The following is a 24752-nucleotide window of genomic DNA, read 5'->3' as shown; positions in this document are numbered from 1 at the left end:
ATTTTCTTTTATGCCAAGCTAGACATCATACTAAGTGTTTTAGTGAAAACTCCCTGCTGATATGACCATTCATTCACAAGAAGTGATAATAAGATTTTCAAGATGGTCACTATGCTGATGTCTGAATGGCGTCATCTTCATTTAAGACAACCAGACATCATAAAAAGTCTTTTCATAAAAATCCCATACTGATGTGACCTTTCTGATTGTGTAGCATAACATTATCAAGATAGCAGCAGTGGCAGTCATATTTCAAATGGCACCATTTTCATTTAGGACTAATAAGATACCATAAGAAGTCTTTTTGTAAAATGCGAGATTTATATTTCTATCTGTTCAGGAGAAGCAGCAATATGATTTTCAAGACGACCTCTGTGATGGCCATACTAGACATCAGACCAGCACCATATATATTTACGACCAACTAGACATCATTAAAAATCTTTTAGAGAAATCCCCATGTCAATTTGTTTTTCTATTCAGGAAGAGTAGCAAAAATATGATTTTCAAGGTGGCTGCCATGGTGCCATATTGGATGTGAAATAAGACCATTTTTTTGGACCAGCTAGACATCACTGGACCAACCATTCATCTGGAGTAACACAATTTTAAAGATGGTTGCTTTGGTGGTCATACTGGATGTCCAGCCAGCACCATTTTCATCTAGGATCAACTAGACCATGGGATACAAGTTTCATTGCAATCTAAGTAGCTTAGGATGTGTGTGTGTGTGAGTTGGATTTTACGTAGCTTTAACAAGTTTTCAGTCATATCGCTATGTCTGCCTTGTGGCATATTCATGGTGATGTCTAGCAGTGGAGATCATACATACCACAGACATGCAGCACCATGTCCCACACAGTCACATTATCCTGACACCTGGCTGACCAGTCCTAGAACTAACCTTTTAATGCTGAGTGCCAAATGAGGCAGCTACAAGTAGCTTTGGCATGACTAGGTTGGGGTATGAACCTGCAACCTCCTCCCGCATCCGAGGCGGATGCTCAGAGTGGTTGCTTATGAGGTATAGTGATAACTTGTGATAATGGATAGACAGATGATGGACAAAAAAAACCAGTAGAGCTAGAAGCCCAACTGACATTGGCTTGAGGTGGCAGAGGAATACAAAATCAAAATTGAAACATATACAGTGGTGCTCCCTCACTATAAAACATTTCATTATAGCATTGCCCCACATATAACACAGGTATAGTGATTGATCCCATGTTTAAAATGAATGTATTTGTTATACTCAACCTACCTCAGTATAATATCATCTCACTTGTAAAACAATGCCTTTATAGTGAGGTAACACTGCATATAGTAAATATAATCTCTTCCAATGCAAATGAAAAATAGATCTTCAGGTGTAAAAGAATGAATCTGACACAAAGCTTAATACAGAAAACCCTCAGTAATGGCATGATCAAAGCAACTTTATTGCTCAACAAATATGTTCAACAACACAAGTAATATCACAGTGGATGAAGGACTAAAAAATGCAGCATCAAACTTATTACTACCTATAAATATCATTTGTTTCCATGTAAAAATATCACTATTAATCAAAAAAGGTATTTCTGTTTACAACAAAGTATGACATATCAGATAAAAGTAGATACAAATAAGTACAAATATCTATTTTCTTAATGAATACAGGAACAAATTTCATACACACTGTAACCATCATTAACAACACTCCTCTGTTTATTCAACACAAATAATTTTGATTAAAATCTTCAAGCAGGACTAGACAAATGTACTGTCTGGTAGCCTGGGACAAGTTCAAAATTGTGCTGGCAAGTCAGTTTTGTTATCTGCTTATAACTGTATAGAACATAAGAAGAAAAAATGTTAGATTTTTGTGCAATTGAAAAAACTATACTTTATAGGAAAATGAGAGATATTTAAATTTTTCTATACTTGTAACTAGATCAACTCCAAATTGTAAAATTCAAGTGACTACAGGTATGATGTCAATTAATCTGTAATAAAATGTACATCTCATTATCTTACATGATTAATAAAATTATACAGTCTTTGATATTAAGCATATATATTTTGGCTTTAAATCCCAATAGCAATATTTCCAATATAATTAACAACCTTGTAATCATGATAAATCAAGAAATTATTAACAAAAGTTTCTGCAGTATTTAATGATGTCCACTTCTAAACTATTTACATCGACTGCACAAGCTGAAATGACACACCATTGATACTCGCTAATAAGACAAGTCCAACTGCAAGCTGCACAGACCCAGATCTGCCATCACATAATGCAGGCAAAATTCACTATATCAGATTAGGATGTTTGTTGCCTGCAGTTTAACTCAACTTATAAGTGAGTATATACACTAATCATTATAAGCAAACTGTTTGTTCTATTTATAGTTTCCAATGGATGGCATAAACTATATTAAATTCGATGTTTTCTGGCTTCATGTTCAAATGAAGTCCAGAGAGGTATCTTTCTTTTGTACCAATTTTGTGTTTGGGAGTAATGTACATGAAGTCTATTAATCAATTACAAAGCTCTTGTAACTACTTGGATAAATCCAACTGCTCTTAATTTACTGTACTGGAAAAGCAACAATTTGGAGTGTACTTGATTGTTATAAGCTCACCTCTCACCTTTATAATTAGAAAGTGATTAAAAAAAGAAAAACGTTTTACTGCTTTCCCGTATGACTATGATAATGTTAAGTTTATGAAAATACTTTCCCTCAAGCTTACTCAAGAAATGGGACTCTATCTGAAAGACACAAATATGTCAACAACACACTCCAAAAGGAGAGAACTGCCATCCATTCTGATTCAAATAAATAATTTATAATTCTAGTCATAATCTAAATAATGGCAGAAGATAAAAAGCACATTTAGAGCTCCTTCTAAATTTTGTCTGATGGCTGCCAAAAACCAAAAATTAATGAATCATGATTTAAAAAAAATACAAATTTGGTGATAAAAACTTTTAAACTGGGTTCATCAAAATGTTTCAATACCATACTAAGGGTTATCCAAGACACATAGGAAGAAAGTTTCTGGATGCCATAACTGCACTTTTGTATATAATGTGTGACTGGCCATGTCCATTCATGTGTGTGTTTTCCTTGTAACCTGAGCTCTATTTACATTCATTACAGGGAATTATCATAATGGTATAATGTTTTACTAGGAACAGTTGATGACAATAAAGATTTTGACCCTAGATGGACCCCTCTGGGTAGGCTGGGTGCCAAAGGTCATTTTCATAGGTAATATGGACAATTTTGTCACTTGAACCATACTTACCTTGAATCAGCGGAGATGATAACATCTTGTATGACATTTTACAAGAATAGGTAGATGATACAGGTTTAGGAGACTAGGGCTGAATCAAGAAAAGAAATGTGCAGATATTGGTGATAGCTTCCATTTCTAGATTGGTTTTGATTTATGCTTGTCTGCTTCATCTTTGACAGGCCTCGGAATTCATTACAACAGTCCTAACTGAAAATGCCTTAAATCTGAAGCCTCAAAAGTTCAAATTTCACAATTTTTGAGGTATTAAAAATTAGTAACAACCTGAAAATGTCTAAATGTGATAGTCAAACAGAATTTCTTTTCAAGAAGATTTATCTTTGAGATCCAGTTCATGTTACACCAGACATGTAATCATGCTATATCCAACTGCAGAGCATTCCATAAAATTGGAATTGTAAGTAAATATTGTATAGTAACACAGGGCTTTGGGGGTGCTCCATCAATGTGAGTCAAGATAGCTGATTGTTCTTGCAGATTGTGGTGGGTAAATTACCCGGCGACCGGTGTGAAAAGGAATGCCCTGCAACTGCACCTATGCATTTCTGAGGTTGTAAGAAAAACCTCTTGACCGGGATGGACTCTTTTCCAATTTGATTAAATTCAACTGATCTGAAAATCAAAAGGAACATATTTATTTTAAAGTAGCTACCATATGTGCTCATTTATAAATGAAGTCCAGCTTTAAATTGCACAGACTGAGATGTGCCATTGCATAATGTGACTGCTTATTTGAATAGATCAGGGTCTATGCTGTTTGCAGTTGAATGTGACTTATAAGTAAGTATATACAGTATTAAAATTCATCAGTTAATACAAAATAACATATATGGCTTTAGATTCGTGAGCTGAATTGCCGTGAAAACTAATGTAGCTAATTTTACAACATTCTTCAGCCAGAAACAAATTTAGAAATTTATAGTGACAGTATCTAAAGCATGACAAGTTTATTAAGCCTCGATTATTTATTCTGTCTTGAATAGTGTTGATAGATGTAGGGATAAACATTAAAAATGTTAATGAGGGGACAATGCTATGCATGGTTCATTCAGCCACATAGTTATTTTTCAATGACAATTCAAGGACTGTGTAAACGTTTTTCAGGTAAACCCTCAAATGCAAAGATTTTTAAGGGTTGTGTCAACCATACTACATCTCTGTCTATACACAATCAGAATTAATTCTGATAATATAATAACTTTGGTATCTTGACATGACTAACTTTAAAATATAAATTGTCACAGCTCAGCTGAATTTGTTCAGATAAATAAGATATTTAACAGAATAATTTGTGTAAAACTGTGCATCCAAGGGAAAATCTGTTCTGTATGCATAAAAAGTCAGAAGAATGGTATCCATATAACAGATGTCCAACTATACAATAATTCAAACGCTGGACTATTATTACAATAAAACTCATATCAAGACTTCTGTCATTATACGCTTCTTCAAAATGTTCACTGGAAATAGGTTTATAGTTTTGTGTTTACTGACATGAAAATGTCAGTGCACTGTTGTTGTTCATGTATTAAATTCAAATTTGGTCTTACTTGCTAGTTCCTCCTCATCTAGTTGCCATGTGAACTGTCTGGGATGTCCCTTTTCATCTAAAAATGGGGATGGCATGCTGCCCTTTTTAGCAATAATTGGATGATACTGGTCCAGAGCAAAGTTATAGGATAGAGCTGAAATGATAAAAGATGGGATAATGACTACAATGTATTCAGATATATACAGGCTACTGTCAATGATTAATAAAAATAATGAAATAAAAAGAAAGAGAGGCATCACTAATTTTTAAATATTTAATATTTTCATTTAAAGATAACATACATGCTATGAAAACAATGTGGTAAAACAAAATATGTTACTTAAAATAATTATCAATAATCATCATGATGAAACTTATATTATTATATGCCATTTTTTTCTCCGTTAACTTTACATTGTCAGAAAGGTGCAATATTTTACGATATTGCATACCTTCATATTGCACTCATGCACAGGACATGTGTGCCCAATAGTGTATTTGGAACTACTTTGCAAACAAATCATGTACACTTGTGTAGCAGACGCTTTACATTTTGGTTGATTACATTTGTTTCTGAATGAACAAAAGCAGATGTTTCATGGACTGCCACACACCAGCTGCTTTGACACATTTAGCATTGACTTTTTTGAGACAATGTTTCGGATTTAGGCTAGCTATGCATGCCAGACAGGGTTCATACATATAACATGCAAGTGACATGTCATAAACTGTCTTCTTTAGCTGGTAATGAGAATGACAAAAAATATACTTACAGCTTTACATCCTGAATTTCCTCAAAATTTACTTTCTTTTGAAACTTTAATGTAATTTTGAATGTATTCCAAGTGCAAGTACATCCTCCTTACTGCATTCAAAATGAAATAAACATTTTATTCCATAGCATCTTTTTGATAATTGCAATTGAAAGACTTCAGATTTTTCCCACATCATGACTTCAAACAGTCAATGACAGAACAGAAACATACTTGCAGATGTCAACACGCTGCTGAAATCCGACGTACTTCATGTAGAATCGGCAGAGATAAATCCAGTCCATAATCACAAAATTTTGTAGAATTGACAAAAATATCCAAATCTATTCATTCTAGATTAAATGGTAAAGTTGTTGCAATGTGCATTCATTCACAATATGACTCCAAATTTCAACTTTAAGTAGACCAAACACCATTTTCTTTTGAAAGTTATGTCTAGCACGTGACTAAGTTCAAATTTATCTGGGCTGAATTATGTACGCATTAATAATGTTGTCGTTGTGTAATGATTAATCTGCGCTTGTGTATTTAGTTTGGAATACGGCATACATTCAGTTACTTTTTTTCTTGTAGTGTACTTTTGTTTATATAATTAAGCCTTAGGCAGAATTAGAAAATGAGCAAACTATAAATTATATTATTTAATAATCAATAATCATTGTGGTAAAATTGATAAGTGTTATTTAAAGTAATTATCAATAATCATTCTAATAAAATGTAAAATAATTATTTAAAGTAATAATCATCATGATAAAATTAATAAGAATAATCATCAGTAATCATCAAACACTGTGCAAAACCATTTGAAAGCATTAAAAATTAGAGGATAAACATCTGGCTGTAATTATCATTCTCCATCAGTTCCAGTTCTTAGTGCTTCAGAATAGGTAATTGATGATACTTATTTAAATCTTTCTGATACAGATTTATCAGCAATCTAGTTATCTCCTACTTTCCATTCTAAACTGAGAATGACATAACTTTTTGATGACTTTTGGCATCAATTATTCCATTATTGGCACCTATAGCACTGTCAACCTAATGTGTTAGAAGTACACAAATAAACCTGGATATTTTGAGCAATAAGATTTTCAAATTGGGCACTGTGACAACCATAGCTGATGTAGGATCTGTGCCTTTTTTATTTAGGACAAACCAGACAACATTATAAAACATCTGGTGAAAGCCACATGTTGGCAGACAAGTGGCAAGATTTTCAATATGTTCATTGTGGCAGAAATATTTTAAGTTCACACTGGCACCATCTTAGTCTTTAGGTGAAAATCCCAGGTCTCACTCAATGTCTGTCCATTTAGGATGAGTAGCAAAACAAGATTTTCATGATGGCTGCCATTGTGGCATAAGAAGTCTTCTGGTGAAAACCTCATGCTGATACGACTTTCCATTCAGGGGGAGTGGCAATAATAAGATTTTTTCAAGATGGCTGCTGTAGTTGACATATTGATAAAAGATTGGCACCATTTTCACTTAGGACCAACTGTTCACCGTAAGAAGTCTTGAAAGAAAAACTCATGCCAATACGATCATGCACTCGAGAGTAGTAGCAATAAAACATATTTTTTATCATTCAGCACCAATAGATACTTCTGGGAAAACTTTCATGATGATGTGACTTTCCATTCTGTTTGCATATCAATAAGATTTTCCAGATGGCTGCTCTAACTGCCACACTGGACATCAGATTGGCACCAGTTTTGTTTAGGACCAACTAGACATCATCAAGTCTTTTACTGTAAAACCTCAATTAAGATGATTATTTCATTCAGAAGGATTAGTAATAACAATATTTTTAAGATCGTCACACCTCTGTGTGGCTTCGAGTCTAGGATTCGGCCAATGTGGGTATGTGAGAAAGCTTGCCAGTAGCTTCTCGTGGGTTGGTGTTCTTCCTGGGGTTTTCCCGGGTTCTTCCCCCACCATTAATACTGGCCGCCATGCATAGCCTATCGTGTGCTGAAAAATGGCGTTAAACCCCATAACAACTAAGATGGTCACTGTGGTGGCCATATTGGATGTCGAAGTAGATCCATTTCATCTAGGAACAGTAGTCCAGTTCTTGTCTGGGTTTCATTATAAATACTACCAGATATATCAACATAAGACCACTGGACTACTGGATGGACAAAGTAAAGCTCACAGTTAACCTGTTTTTATAGTGAATTATTATACTACAAGTATGAATAATAGTAAAGTTACCTGCAGGGGAAGGTATATATTTAACCCAACGTGGTCTGTGTTGGCGGGACAAACTTGGGTACCAAATTGGAACTTTAATCTGCTCACCTAAGGAAAAACAGATGACAAGAACTCTATGAATGGTAATTTATTAAGGTTTATGAAATTGACCAAACTTTTTTTTAAAAGAGGACTGAACTCCACTCAAGTAAGGTTAACATATTCTTTTCATTGGAAAATAATCAATGTTAGTGTCTGAACTTAAATATTCCATTGTGGTGATAAAAAAAATGAATAGTGTGCAAATTCATTCTCATGATTTTTTATCATGCGAATATTACATTTTTGAAGAAAAAGAACTGTAATGAGATTTGACAATATGTTCAATAAGAATGAACTCATATTGATACATGAAAAAAATATCACATATTATTCATTAAAACTGCATACAGCAGTCACCTGTCTGACTAGTAGAATGTGACCTTTGTCAGCAGGTGTCCTTTATATACAAGTACATGCACACTAAGTCATGTTCAAATTGGAGTTTTAGAACTGACAGTATACAGGTGGCTGCCAGACATATAGGTTACAAATACAGCAGTCTGACTTCAGTTTCAATGTTTAAAATCTAATGAACCTAATCAACATTTTTAAATTAAATAAACCCAGTTCTAGTTCCGTAGATTCATGTAACAGTTTCTCTGAATGTGCGAGCATTCTGAAGAACACAAACTGAAATCTCATACCCCAAGTTTCACTTACTTTCTCTACATGATACTCAAACACTGCAAGTATTGGGATCCTGGCAAGTGAGGGAGTATAAGAGTTGGATGGTTTTTGAAGATATCACCAAACTCTAAGAACATAAAAATGGAGTCTACTAATAAGTAGAGTTCAGGAAATGAAAGACGAATGCCACAGAATGACAGCATTTGCATGCTCCATGTTTAAATAGTAAGTCACTGGTACCTACTTTTCATAATTGTCAATATCGGGCCAAAAAAATTAAGTAATAAGACAACAGGAAAACACACCAGATGACTGTATATATACAACAGTGTCAGAGCAATTGAGCTAAATGTAATTAGGTTTGTGTTTCCAAACTTGTCTGAAACACCGTAAACAAAATAAAAAAAGAAATAAAAAACACAGAAACAATTTGAAAATATATATATATATATATATATATATATATATATATATATCAGAGATCCTAAAACACTTGTATTTGTTCGACATGTCACATAGATCAAAGCAATGGAACATCCATCATAGGAGTTCTCAAATATTATTAATCAACTTGTCTTTGATTCATTTGTCTGTTAAGTGCCACATAAACACCTTAAAAAAGAAAAATCAAAAGTCCACAGACTGTTTCTTTGACAGATAATTAATAAAGATGTTGCAAAGTAGGCTTAATTCAAAAGGTGGCTGGGACTATTCTAAAGTTTCTTTGTTAAACAATTAATACAGGTGTCATCAACTGAGGTTATTTGGTCATTGTGTTTTCCCAATTGTTTAAACACTCAAAAACACATAAGAGGCCCCAAACCGAATCTTCTGGACTCATCATCTTCAGAGCTAAATATGTGAAGCCAAGGCCCAAATTAAGAAAACATAACTTATTTGGGGAACCCCCCACCCCCCAAAAAAACACAAAAATACATTCCACATTACTCTGCAGAGATTTAATACATCCATACTTTTCTAGCTGAAAAATAATTGTACAGTTTTTCAAATGTACTGTTATACTGGATGAAACCATATGGGGAGACTCTAATATACTAGTCATTAAAATTATTTCTCCATAGAGCTAGAAAAGTATGGAAATATCTGATTTAATCCACATTATATTTAATTTAAAAAAATTCATTTTTTACCTAAAGTTAAATAAAAATTAACATTTTGAATTCTTCACCATTCTTTACTTCCCTTAACTCATTCAGCCCCAATCCTGCCTGTAGGCGTGATGAGGTTGTACCCTTTTTTCAAGCTCTGCAGCATCAAGGTCATTTAAGATACACCAACATGGGTGGTATTACAAAAAAGCAGACATATATAGCTCTACAACGATACCAAATAATCTGGAAGTTCTAGTTGCACTACAAAATACAGTGGGAAAAACCTCACTTTTTGGACCCGCTTTTTTTCACCCAAAATTTGCTCATGGTTGGAATGCGATTTTGTGTCCAGATTTTAAACCTTTTGGCCTCAGATCTAAGGTAGACCAGTCTGAATTGTACACAGACAGGTGAACCTTTGCAAAAACTAGGATAAGATGGGCATTTGGAATAAAGAGCGGACTCCATACGAAAATGATGCATCCATTAAGCAAGAAAAGAAAAATAATCAATGGAAAACGATGTTTCTAATACAACTAGGCATTAGTCTCATGAAAAATCTGTTGAACGTCGATGTATTTACAATGTATTCAGAAATAGCACCCAAAATGTCTTTCCTACTCGCATTTCAGGCGAAAACGACAAAAACTCAGGGGCCAAATGAGTTAAATGACAATAGACCATTTTAACATACATTACTGTACTTTTTACTACCCTGAAGAAAGAAAAAACCCATTCACCTTACCACTGTTTCTGTCTTTACGTCCATTGCCTGTTCTGATCACATGATCAAATAGCCCAGGGCAGCTGCCTTAAAACCAAGTGAAATTGCTGTAGAAATGTTTTTAAACTATCAAATGAGAAGGAAGATAATACTGGTTACAATATGTTGAAATGTTATGATACAGATGAGTGTCTAGGCCAAACCAATGAAATGGACCTAGTAGATGACATAAGTTATCTCAGATAGGCAATGCTTTCAAGGATATTGGATACGTGAAGGATTTTATCTTATAACAACTCATGGCAATGTACTATGCAACAGATTTACTAGGTCAAGACTTCAATGTTAAGGAAAGCATGGAAAAATTCTTGGAGGACACTGGCAATTTCCATGTGGATGGATATTTAATTTTTCCTACTGACTTTACAGAAGTTGGGGCAAAATTGCCAAAAGACATATACTTATAAAGTGCAATCTTATACTGGTGCTTGTATACCAACAGTGAATAATAGAAAACAATTTCATGATCTTAATTTAATTTAAAATTTTGCCTGGGTGGTGGGTGGGGTGGAATGGGGATATCATTTACAAAGAAACTAGTACAACATTCTGCCAAATATTTATTGTAGTTCTCTCTCTGGAGCTCACAACACATGACTGCTGTGTTAGCCTAGCATCTAAAAACAGAACAGTACAATATCCGTAAACAGAACAATTATAACAGTACTATTATCCACAAACAGTACAATTATAACAGTACTATTATCCACAAACAGAACAATTATAACAGTACTATTATCCACAAACAGTACAATTATAACAGTACAATTATCCACAAACAGTACAATTATAACAGTACAATTATCCACAAATAGTACAATTATAACAGTACTATTATCCACAAACAGTACAATTATAACAGTACAATTATCCACAAACAGTACAATTATAACAGTACAATTATCCACAAACAGTACAATTATAACAGTACTATTATCCACAAACAGAACAATTATAACAGTACTATTATCCACAAACAGTACAATTATAACAGTACAATTATCCACAAACAGATGTGATGTGATTTGTGATTTGGATTTTTAACGTAGCTTTAACGATTTTTCAGTCATATAGCTACGATGTCTGCAATGTGGCAGTTTACAGTGATGTCTAGCACAGGGGCATCATGCCGCAGACATGTAGCATGATGTCCCACCCAGTCACATTATCCTGACACCAGGCCGACCAGTTCTAACACTAACCTCTTAATGCTGAGCGCCAAGCGAGGCAGCTGTTAGTACCATTTTTTTAAGTCTTTGGTATGACTTGGCCGGGAATCGAACCCACGACCTCCCGCATCCGAGGTCCACAAACAGAACAATTATAACAGTACTATTATCCATAAACAGAACAATTATAACAATACAATTATCCACAAACAGAACAATTATAACAGTACAATTATCCACAAACAGAACAATTATAACAGTACTATTATCCACAAACAGTACAATTATCCACAAACAGAACAATTATAACAGTACAATTATCCACAAACAGTACAATTATCCACAAACAGAACAATTATAACAGTACTATTATCCACAAACAGTACAATTATAACAGTACTATTATCCACAAATAGTACTATTATCCACAAACAGAACAATTATAACAGTACAATATCCATATACAGAACAATTATAACAGTACTATTTACCACAAACAGAACAATTATAACAGTACAATTATCCACAAACAGTACAATTATAACAGTACTATTATCCACAAACAGTACAATTATAACAGTACAATTATCCACAAACAGAACAATTATAACAGTACAATATCCATATACAGAACAATTATAACAGTACTATTTACCACAAACAGAACAATTATAACAGTACAATTATCCACAAACAGTACAATTATAACAGTACTATTATCCACAAACAGTACAATTATAACAGTACTATTATCCACAAACAGAACAATTATAACAGTACTATTATCCACAAACAGTACAATTATAACAGTACTATTATCCACAAACAGTACAATTATAACAGTACAATTATCCACAAACAGAACAATTATAACAGTACAATATCCATATACAGAACAATTATAACAGTACTATTTACCACAAACAGAACAATTATAACAGTACAATTATCCACAAACAGTACAATTATAACAGTACAATTATCCACAAACAGAACAATTATAACAGTACAATTATCCACAAACAGTACAATTATAACAGTACTATTATCTACAAACAGAACAATTATAACAGTACAATATCCATATACAGAACAATTATAACAGTACTATTTACCACAAACAGAACAATTATAACAGTACTATTATCCACAAACAGTACAATTATAACAGTACTATTATCCACAAATAGTACTATTATCCACAAACAGAACAATTATAACAGTACTATTATCCACAAACAGAACAATTATAACAGTACAATTATCCACAAACAGAACAATTATCCACAAACAGAACAATTATAACAGTACTATTATCCACAAACAGTACAATTATAACAGTACTATTATCCACAAATAGTACTATTATCCACAAACAGAACAATTATAACAGTACAATTATCCACAAACAGAACAATTATCCACAAACAGAACAATTATAACAGTACTATTATCCACAAACAGTACAATTATAACAGTACTATTATCCACAAATAGTACTATTATCCACAAACAGAACAATTATAACAGTACTATTATCCACAAACAGAACAATTATAACAGTACTATTATCCACAAACAGAACAATTATAACAGTACAATTATCCACAAACAGAACAATTATAACAGTACAATATCCATATACAGAACAATTATAACAGTACTATTATCCACAAACAGTACAATTATAACAGTACTATTATCCACAAACAGTACAATTATCCACAAACAGAACAATTATAACAGTACAATTATCCACAAACAGTACAATTATCCACAAACAGAACAATTATAACAGTACTATTATCCACAAACAGTACAATTATAACAGTACTATTATCCACAAATAGTACTATTATCCACAAACAGAACAATTATAACAGTACAATATCCATATACAGAACAATTATAACAGTACTATTTACCACAAACAGAACAATTATAACAGTACAATTATCCACAAACAGTACAATTATAACAGTACTATTATCTACAAACAGAACAATTATAACAGTACAATATCCATATACAGAACAATTATAACAGTACTATTTACCACAAACAGAACAATTATAACAGTACTATTATCCACAAACAGTACAATTATAACAGTACTATTATCCACAAATAGTACTATTATCCACAAACAGAACAATTATAACAGTACTATTATCCACAAACAGAACAATTATAACAGTACAATATCCATATACAGAACAATTATAACAGTACTATTTACCACAAACAGAACAATTATAACAGTACTATTATCCACAAACAGTACAATTATAACAGTACTATTATCCACAAATAGTACTATTATCCACAAACAGAACAATTATAACAGTACTATTATCCACAAACAGAACAATTATAACAGTACTATTATCCACAAACAGAACAATTATAACAGTACAATTATCCACAAACAGAACAATTATAACAGTACAATATCCATATACAGAACAATTATAACAGTACTATTATCCACAAACAGAACAATTATAACAGTACTATTATCCACAAACAGTACAATTATAACAGTACTATTATCCACAAACAGTACAATTATAACAGTACTATTATCCACAAACAGTACAATTATAACAGTACTATTATCCACAAACAACAATTATAACAATTATAACAGTACTATTATCCACAAACAGAACAATTATAACAGTACTATTATCCACAAACAGAACAATTATAACAGTACTATTATCCACAAACAGTACAATTATAACAGTACAATTATCCACAAACAGAACAATTATAACAGTACAATTATCCACAAACAGAACAATTATCCACAAACAGAACAATTATAACAGTACTATTATCCACAAACAGTACAATTATAACAGTACTATTATCCACAAACAGTACAATTATAACAGTACAATTATCCACAAACAGTACAATTATAACAGATACAAATACATATAATTGCTCTCTGAATGGAGTTAAGATTTACTACAGACAGCTATGTACTGACTGAGTGAATGAACTCCTCACATCCCTGAGTGTGTTTGCTACAAAATGTAGTTCTATGCCTTTTGTGGCTATTCACAATTACCTTTGTATATTGAGAAGTTGACTGCTTTAATTTTTTAGTTTCTATTCTTCTTCACATTGATTAAATCAACGATATTTCTAAAAATTCTGAAGGGCTTAATGTTCTGAGTTTCTATCCAAAGCAGTCCTTTCTCAAATGCAAATATGGCTTCCAAAACAGCATGGGAGTCTTATATTCAACAGCGGAGCAGTCCTCATGAATTTTGATCCAGAGCTAAACATTGTGAAATTAGTTAAAATGTCTACTTAGCACAGCTTTAGCCTCTTCAACATCTTCCGTGAATCCCTTAAAATCATAATCCTATTAAAAAAATAAACTTTCCTTTGCAAGGACATCTCCATTGTGAGATTAAATGTCTTTATTCACTTGTGAATATTGATAAGACTAAACACACTTTGATATACAATTTCACTGGAATGTGGTACCTGATTGTCTGAATAAACCTTATTTGTAATGTAGCTACATTATGCAGATGGGTTTCTATCTCTTCTGGGCTGCACTTTAATGGATTACAGTTTACGGCAGTAGATTCAAAAGACATGCCACTGTTAATACTATCGGTTGTGGTACAGGTGTCAATTTGTTGAGAATATGCCAGTCATCTGTATAATCTGTGAGGAAATTTGACATTCATGTACACTTTAGCCAAATACAATAGTTGATACTTGTAGAAACATGGGTAATTTTGGGTATTCAATAGCTTTCTAAGAATAAAAAGTATCTTACCCTACCTGAACTGGCTAATCAGGGTCAGACTGTGACTGTAGAAACATGTTCTGGCAATGTTCAAATCATATACAGTAGTTTTTGATGTAAAGGTTTCAGCAGATAAATGATGAATTTCATTTCTGCAAATAATAATCTTTTTAATTTTGAATTTGGGGTTCATAATGCTAGAACTGCATTATAGTGATGCACGTTATAACAGGGAAGAGCTGTAACAAGTCCACAAAATTAAAAAATTTGCAAAAACATAAGAAAACTGCTGTAATGGCCATATAATCATGATCAATTTAGTCACTTTAATAGTTTCTGTGTTATTACACTAAAAATGCATTCAGGATTGATGTGTACAAGTTATAAGGACAGACAACAGCAAAACAATATACTCTGTTCTGCTATCACTGTGGAGGCATAGTTCTTGACTTAATAAAGAGTGTAAAAAGTAAGTCACTGTGCTAATAGCAGTTCTTAAGATAAATGCACCCATCAAGTTTCATGACTATGAACCACAATCTCTGATATGTGAAGCTAAATGTAGCATCGTTCAAGAGTCATTAAAGTTTTTATGCATAAAGGTCTGAAACAGTGTCAGGTAAATGGAGCTGACTCCAGAAATTTAACATGGATGACTAGTGCTGACAGCCCTGGTGATAACAACACAACACAGTCAAAACGCTGACAGCTTGCATCTGCTCCTCAAGTGAGACAAAACTTACCATAAATCTGTGCTACAAGTGCTTGTTGTTTAATAGCTATAAGCTCTGGGTCCCACATGCGGAGCTGCCGTCTATTTGGGCGTAGTTGCTTCAGAAGTTTTCTCCTAGAAATATGAAGAAACAAACAAAAAAATGAAGAATTTTGGCTTTATAGGCATGTGAAAATTCATTTTGCAGTCTTATAATATCAAACTGTTTATTTTCCTTGTTAAGAATTTTTCCATCTTTAGTAAATTTCAAAACCTGAATAACTGAAGCATCCTGTATAAATGCCTAATGCTAATAGTTGCATGTTATATACAAAACAAAAATTTTATAGTTGCCTAGTAAAAAACTCTCACTATAAGGTTCTTCATTACAACAGTCCCCGTTATATTGGTAGTATGACCATAAAGTCCGTTTCATTAAGAAGTTGTAAAATGATATGCATCATTGTAATTTCACTGTAAGTTGTATATTTTATGACTCTCTTGGACAATGTTATAATGAGGGGATACTGTATAATGTTCTTCATCATAAAGTTGTCTCACTATAAGGTGGTATAATTTATGGCACCCATGGACAGCATTACAATGTACTTCATTATAAGGTTGACTCACTATAAGGCCGTATAATCTATAGCACCTATGGCCAGCATTAAAATGTACTTCATTATTAGGTTGTCTCACTATAAGGTGGTATAATCTATAGCACCTATGGACAGCATTACAATGTACTTCATTATAAGGTTGTCTCACTATATGATGGTATAATCTATGGCACCCACTGACAGCATTACAATGTACTTCATTATTAGTTGTCTCACTATCAGGTGGTATAATCTATAGCACCTATGGACAGCATTACAATGTACTTCATTATAAGGTTGTCTCACTATATGATGGTATAATCTCTGGCACCCACTGACAGCATTACAATGTACTTCATTATAAAGTTGTCTCACTATATGATGGTATAATCTATGGCACCCATGGACATCATTACAATGTGCTTCATTACAAAATTGTCTCACTACAAAATAGTATACTTTATGGCTACCCCCACACAGCAGTATAATGATGGAGTAATGTAGAAGCCAAAATCGAATGCCAGCTGAAAAACTGCAATACTCAAAGTAGAAATGGTAAAACAGGACACAATTTTGTAAGGGTTCACAACCATACCTAAACCAAATATAAAGTCATAGTATATCACCATAACACTAATATGAATTTAAGGGAATATGACTATACTCTATAACAAATATGTTTGTAGAATATAAACATCAACACCAGTAAGATTTAACATAAGGTAATACAAATGTCTAAAACAAAAATGCATGAAATGTAGGTCACAGTAAGTTGTCTGGGAGATAAGTATGTCATATTAATGAGATGCATCCCTTCATTATGTTTCTGACCCCAACTGAAAATGTAATGGAGATATGAGGTTCAATCTCAGCAGCCTATGTAAGGGCTTGACAAACAGATGACGGTTTCATGGAGGTGATTCCTGGTTTAATGGCTGGTTTCATGGAGATGATTCCTGGTTTAATGGATGGTTTCATGGAGATGATTCCTAAAGTTTAATGGCTGGTTTCATGGAGACAAATTCTTGGTTTAATGGATGGTTTCATGGAGATGATTCCTAAAGTTTAATGGCTGGTTGCATGGAGTTGATTCCTAAAGTTTAATAGCTGGTTGCATGGAGTTGATTCCTGAAGTTTAATGGCTGGTTTCATGGAGTTAATTCCTAAAGTTTAATGGCTGGTTGCATGGAGTTGATTCCTACAGTTTAATGGCTGGTTTCATGGAGTTGATTCCTAAAGTTTAATGGCTGGTTTCATGGAGTTGATTCCTAAAGTTTAATGGCTGGTTTCATGGAGACGATTCCTAAAGCTTAATGGCTGGTTTCATGGAGATGATTCCTGGTTTAATGGCTGGTTTCTTAAGAGTTTAACATTTTTTTCTGAGGTTATTGTGGTATAAAATGTCAGTTGCCAACTCACACAGCAAATAATGCCCGAAGGGCGTTATGTAAGCTGTGTGAGTCGGCAACTGACAGTTTATACTACGGTAAATTCAGAAAAAAATAACGTTAAACTCATATAATTGAAATTTCAATTATTCGTTATTTTGTTTGCATTATTAAAAAACAGAAATCTTAATTGAGTGTAGTAACACATCTTTGGGGTTTTCTGTTACGTAGCTATTTATAGCACTTGGGATTGCCCTTCACTGGCAGTATTTTTCTTATGCTGTACATGTGAATCTATTTATAGAAGTGGGTATTATTATAAAAGTAGTTACAGTTCATACAGAAATAAATGCAATTCATTTTGATCATGTGGTAACATTCTGACCAATGGAAATGTTACTTTCCTTTACCAGCTACTGGCATTGCAATTATATGGAGATGATTCCTAAAGTTTAATGGCATTATATGATCTTAAATAAAAGGTTTAATCTCAGCTGTGACATTATTTGATCCTGTATATCTATTGGCTGTATGTTCAACATGAAAACATAATATTCTTGCATGCATTACGTACACCATTAAAAACATGGAAAGTCTTACCGAATATATTTGCGCCATGCCAACTGTATTGTAAGTGCTGCAATCTGTTTATGAAATTCCTCTTCCCCTGCCCTTAGTCTCATTGTACGTACAGCTGATTTGGCAGTCAGGAGAAATAAAAGTGATCTGTTTTTGTGACTGAAAAACAAAGATGTGCTTAATCCACTGTGTAACATGAGTGAGAAAAAAAAAATACCAACAAAAAACTAATAAAACAAAAACTTACAGTAACAGATGTCATAAAATGCACATATAACATTTCTGACTACTGCATTATAAAAGAAATGTAGCTTTGGAGGTGGACATTGGGGAGGAAGAAAACAGCTTATCTAAAGTTATCAGAAAAATCATATCTCTATCAATGAGTATGGTTTAAAGGTCAAAGATTCTAAGAGGTTAAGTCTGATTTATTTATAGTAGCAGTGGATACATTGGTGTATTCCTGTCATTTGTACACACTTAAAAGGCCTTAATGCTTTAATGATTTCTGTAAAATTTGGTCAAATTCTGCAAGGTGGTTTTTGAGGTGTTTCTATCTTTAAACATAATGGCCATATTTCATGGCAGATTGTCATCTTTTTTTCTAAATTTACAAGGTCTAAATGTCAGGATGATCTCAATCAAATATGGTTTTGAGAAGAAAATCATTTAATAATTTTTCTATTTCTAATAATGGTGGCCATATCTTTAGCAGATGAGCACAATTTATACAAAATCAAAAGGCCTTTGTACCTAAATGTGGTTTGAAATCACTGATGCATAAACAAATAGCAAAATTTATTTTCCCAATAGTGTATCACAACAATATTTCAAACTATTGACACAGGACAGCAATAAATGCAGAATGAAACATCAGCTAAGTGACATAAACTGTCCAAAAATGAATATTTTCTTGTCGTCTGTTTATCCTGTTGAATGAAATTAACTATAAGGCCATTTAGTACCGCACACTATTTTGCTGACTACTCATAACTGCACAGACCCAGATCTGACAGTACTTTATGTGATGGCAGATCTGAGTCTGTGCAGTGTGAAGATGGACTTGTCTTATAAGCGAGTACATATCATATATATGTATCCGCATAACTTTCACTTTGTACCTGTTATATTTACTAAATTAACAGCTACACACACTGCTTTTAAAGTCAATGAGATACGGTGATGGTTTTTTTGCCTCAGCATAGAGGCTTTCTGAAGGAGAAGTTCTAAATGTACCCAAAGAAAATCTAAATCCCTGACTGATTATTAGATGAAGCAAGATTTACAAGCTAAGTGCATACAATCTGCTATTAGAAATAATAAATGAATATACTTCTTGTCTACTTTGCAATATATATATATATATATATATATATATATATATATATATATATATATATATATATATATATATATACTTACATTACAGTACAGTTTTACATAGATATATGCTGCATTACACTAGTGTGGTAATAGAGATAATACAGTATTGCATAAATACATTACAGTATTGCACAAATATACTATAGCATAATATAGATAATTCCCAATAATACACATATATATTAAAGTATTAAATATATATAACACTTATGAATTCATCTAACAATTTTACTCTGTTCAAAATGTTACTGTCTCATATTAAAACATATAGTGAGTAAATTCAAATTTTATAACTAGTAACTAAACTGGTTATTAATCAAGGCAGCACATGATCAGTTATCTCTCAATTATCTAAAATAATCTTACCAGCCAAGAGAATTCCATTAGTTTACACGCCTTAATTCTGTTTAAAACTGAGCCCTGGTAAATTCTTTCAGAGATTAGAATCTTATGCACATTTTATACAAAGCAAACACCTTGTAAACTCTACTGAGATCTACGCACAGAGCGATTATAATTGCCAAGAAGGACTCAATGATCATTATTCAAAGTTCAACATGTTTACACTATCACACTGTGTACTGGAGACCAAGGCATTAATTTATGTGTATACAGACCTCTTACCTGTACTGTATACCACACCAACACATTATCTGTTAATGCAAGACTGGAAAGGCCAAATCAATGCCTCTATCTATCTTTTAAATTTAAGTTTAAAAATAAATCAAGGTACAATACAACTCTTAAATTTGAGGCACCTGTCTGACAAAAAGGGAACTTAAGATTTTGAAGATAAAAATAAAGCCAGTATAATTTCAGACTTGCTATCATCAAAGTTAGAGAAGGTCATATGTGTAGCTATCATCAGTTTTGAACTGTCTGACATCAGACGGAATGATGCTGCAACAAGAAAGCATTAGTTAACAAGAAAGCAGTTGAGATTAGTTTTGATGGAATGGAATGGTATCTGTATTGGTCATATTTAATTGCAAATTTGTATGTAGATAAATAGTGATTTGTTATGCTATTAAGGAAAATCAACCATCTTCTAAATGCTTTCTTTATCCAGTACTGTTCCTTAATAATTGTAATTGTACATTGTTTAAGAACATTCTTATTTATACAAGCCCCAACACAGACCTCTTCCATTCTTATGACAGCATTAATGACAATTACATTGCTATTAAACTGTGCTGTACAAATATGAGAGCAAAGCACAGATGTACATTCCCGTATGGGCGAAAACATCAATAATTTAAATGATGATATGAGGGCAAATTGTATTCAAGCATTCCCATGAGTGCCAAACAATTTTCAGAGCCAAGATTTCTTATGACACCCACTGGCTAAATGTGCAATACAAAGGATTAACTATGATGGCTCTAAAGCACTCACCATTCCAGATCATTGCCATCTCACCTCTGTCTGCATGGGTTCGAGTCCAAGGCTTGGATAGCATGGGTATGTGGGAAGGCCTGCCAGTAGCTTTTCATGGGTCGGTGGTTCTTCCCTGGGTTTTCCAGGGTTCTTCCTCCACCAGTTATACTGGCCGCCATTTATAACCTATCTTGTGCTGACAAATGGTGTTAAACCCTAGAACAACAACAACAACAGCAGACCTAAGCTTCACCTATTTGTTAAAATGAAGTATTAGTGCTGATACACTGTTACATGAATGGAAATTTAAGAACTTCCCAACAGTCTTGACATAGGATTAAGTGTTGGATTAATAATAATGTGAACTACAATGATATAAACAGAGATAAATATAAATTATGGACAAGTTTCTGGTCAGGGGTAGCTAATTACAAGAAAGCTGATGGAAAACAAGACACTGTCATGAAAAGGAACTTGATTATCTTTTATCTGTTGATCTCAGATAGATGAAACATACAAGTAAACATTTGCAACATATCCATCATCATGACTGATGGCAAATTACAAGGCAACTGGGGCAATTTATGTAAATGATAAAAGTGCTGATTACAGCAATCTTGGGGCAACTGCAAAACTTTCTTTTTAACCAGAAAAATCTGCTGTGCAACCAGATTTAGGACCAAAAGTAGGAAAATATGTTTGTAAAGCTTTATGGCAATAGGGATAACAATCTTTGACTTACAAATGAATGGGCAGTGGAGATCAGACCATCCCATAAAGCTCTACTGGTCCAATGACAGTAGAGGTAAAAGAGAAGTTAAAAAATAAATAAAAAAGTCAGTCAAAAAACAGTATGAAGATGAGCAGACGACGAGGTATCTACTTTGTGCTGGGGTAAAAGTAAATAGTGGATATTTCAGGGTTTATTATATATATACATATATGGTAGCTGATCCTGCCTAATCTGATGCCAAGATCTGAACCTGCATCCTTCTTGTCGCTAGTCCAGCATGCGAATCATTGAGCTACTGTGACTGCTGTTCAAACAGCCACCTCTTGCAACATAAGAGATGGTGAATCAGGTCTATTATACAAACACAATCTTACAGCGGGCTGCGACGACAAAGAATATAATTTCATAGCAACATTCCAGGTGAGAACTTGAGTTCTGTATGGCACTTGGCAAGGACCTGTTGCCAAATTCTCATGGTGCAAGAACTGATGCACAGAAATTAAGAACAGCTCTATTCTTAAACCACAGAAAAATACATTTTGTTTTCATCCAAATTTTAAAAAAAGAGTCAGAGCGAGGTAATTTTTCTTTCCCAAAACAAAGTAACAACAAAAACACTTGGAAACCTTTTTCCAAAAATGTCAGAAATGTCCCCCCCGCCGCTTTAGTGTTGCACTTAATATCAAAACATTTCTATAATCTCTGATCAAAATTCATAAATGCCTTTATTTTTCATTGTTTGGCTTAATTTTAATTAAAGATGCAAGAAAACAAGTGAAAAATCAGCAGGAAATGTCATTTTTAATCTCATCTATACAGACATAAATCGTTTAAATTACCCCCATATTGTGCTTGAAAAATGATTACTCTAAAGTGTTTATTTCAAGTTATTGGTCAGTCACTCAATATAAATTATGTTTAGTTGTTGATTTTTATATGCATAACAGCCACCGTTTTGCAGGCCACAAAACTCAATGCCTTTCAGATTCCTGAATTATCATTTTTTATCAATGTAAACAGTCTTGCCAAAATTATAGAGCTCAAAGCAATTCAATAAACATTTCACAACAGTTTTTTTGCAGACAGCATCTTGGCAGAAGTTTGTCGTAGCAATTATGTTGTTCTGTATGTCATTTCATCTATCCATTCATCCACTGTCTAAATTACCTGAGTGTTCAGGGGCCCCGAGTGGCCGAGTGGTCTAAAGCGCTCTCCATTATGGATCAGTGTCATCTCACCTCTGTCTGTGTGGGTTCGAGTCTCGGATTTGACCAATGTGGATATGTGAGAAAGCTTGCCAGTAGTTTCTCATGGGTCGGTGGTTCATTCTGGGGTTTCCCTGGGTTCTTCCTCCACCATTAATACTGGCTGCCATGTATAGCCTATTGTGTGCTGAAAAATGGCGTTAAACCCCACAACAACTACTACAACCTGAGTGTTCATGTTTTTACTCTTTCTTTTAAAATTCCAATACTCTTTTCTCCCACCCTAATCAGATTTAGAGTATAGGTCAGATGTGGTTCAACCTGCAACTAAGGCCATATTTTTGTCACTCAAAATATAAAGTGCAAAAATATTTGGCCAAAAAAAGAATTAAAAGTTCTTCTAATAGTATCATTATAAATGATTATTATTAAAGAGGTACCAATAGATTGGATATATATTTCAATGAATGGCAAGGCAAGATGTTTTACTCAACCAGGGAGACATATCAGCAAACACCTTCCACCGACCTGATTAAATGTTAGCAGTCATAACCTAGATAATAAACTTGTCACAGTCTTGTTATACAAAGCTGACAGAAGCTTAAAGTTCAAGTGTCAGAAACTTTTGTCATGGAAAAAGAAATGATTGAAGTTACTTAAATATCTTCTAACTTACACTACATGAAACAAATTATTGTAAAAAAATAATTCAGGGTTGTTTTAACTGTTGTAGAAAATATGGTAATACTTTAAAGAAAAAGGCACATTAATGGTGTATGCTACACTTTAATATGTGGTGATCATTTAGTGCCAAAGCAACTGTAATTGGCTTTTTAAATTTTTGTAATGGAAATAATCATACTCTGGAATATACCTGTAATAGTATTATAAACAAGCAGCAAGAGACAGTTAACCTGGAAACATTGTGTGCAACATAGGCCCAGCTTTGTCAGCAACAGCAAGTGGATGATTATTTTACAAAGTTTGTAAAATTGTTTCTGTTTAAATACAGTATTGACTCTAATGATAAGGTGTATGGCTCTTGTGCTTCTTAGTGTTAGTGTGTCTCTAAATCTGTCCACTGCCAGCTATCTTGACATCATTCCTGCACCATATGCAAAATGCAAACTTATCATCTAGTCTAGATTTTGTGATGCCAGGAAATTCTTTGGCATACTTGTTATGAAATTTCTGTCCATGCTTTCTCTTTTTATTTGTTTGTTCTGGTTGCAGATCCATCTCTGGAGATGACTACTCAAACAAAGAAGTTAACAACTGAACAAAAACAACATGGGCTTCAAGATTTAAATCTGACCAATGAAAGTGCAGGAGTTAATATTCGACCATAGAATTAAGGGCTTTCTGTTTGCTCCCATGGCTCTGACCTTTTCATTAGTAGCCATA

General features: G+C 33.4%; 1 protein-coding gene across 1 annotated transcript; it reads right to left on the bottom strand.

Annotated features, from left to right (window-relative positions):
• Positions 1-1415: 1415 nt before the first annotated feature.
• LOC149791052 (uncharacterized) lies at positions 1416-20544 on the bottom strand. The gene is made up of 6 exons (XM_089972963.1): positions 20400-20544; positions 18672-18809; positions 16116-16219; positions 7825-7911; positions 4854-4988; positions 1416-3915 (listed from the first exon to the last, which is right to left on the bottom strand). The coding sequence occupies exons 2-6, from the start codon at positions 18752-18754 to the stop codon at positions 3839-3841; spliced, it is 486 nt and encodes a 161-aa protein (XP_089829089.1). The 5' UTR covers positions 18755-18809; positions 20400-20544; the 3' UTR covers positions 1416-3838.
• Between the last annotated feature and the right edge of the window lie 4208 nt (positions 20545-24752).

Source organism: Sinohyriopsis cumingii, chromosome 10 (assembly GCF_028554795.1).
Source record: "Sinohyriopsis cumingii isolate HCF-2022 chromosome 10, ASM2855479v2, whole genome shotgun sequence".
Lineage (NCBI taxonomy): Eukaryota > Metazoa > Mollusca > Bivalvia > Unionida > Unionidae > Sinohyriopsis > Sinohyriopsis cumingii.
Note: the sequence above shows the minus strand (reverse complement) of the source record. Positions and strands in the feature narration are given on the sequence as shown.

Coding starts and splice junctions, on each gene's coding strand:
- LOC149791052 (XM_089972963.1), bottom strand. CDS start 18,754: ATGAGACTAAGGGCAGGGGAAGAGGAATTTCATAAACAGATTGCAGCA. Junction 4,989..7,824: donor ATATATACCTTCCCCTGCAG/GTAACTTTACTA, acceptor TTATCATTTCAG/CTCTATCCTATAACTTTGCT. Junction 3,916..4,853: donor AGATGAGGAGGAACTAGCAA/GTAAGACCAAAT, acceptor TTTGATTTTCAG/ATCAGTTGAATTTAATCAAA.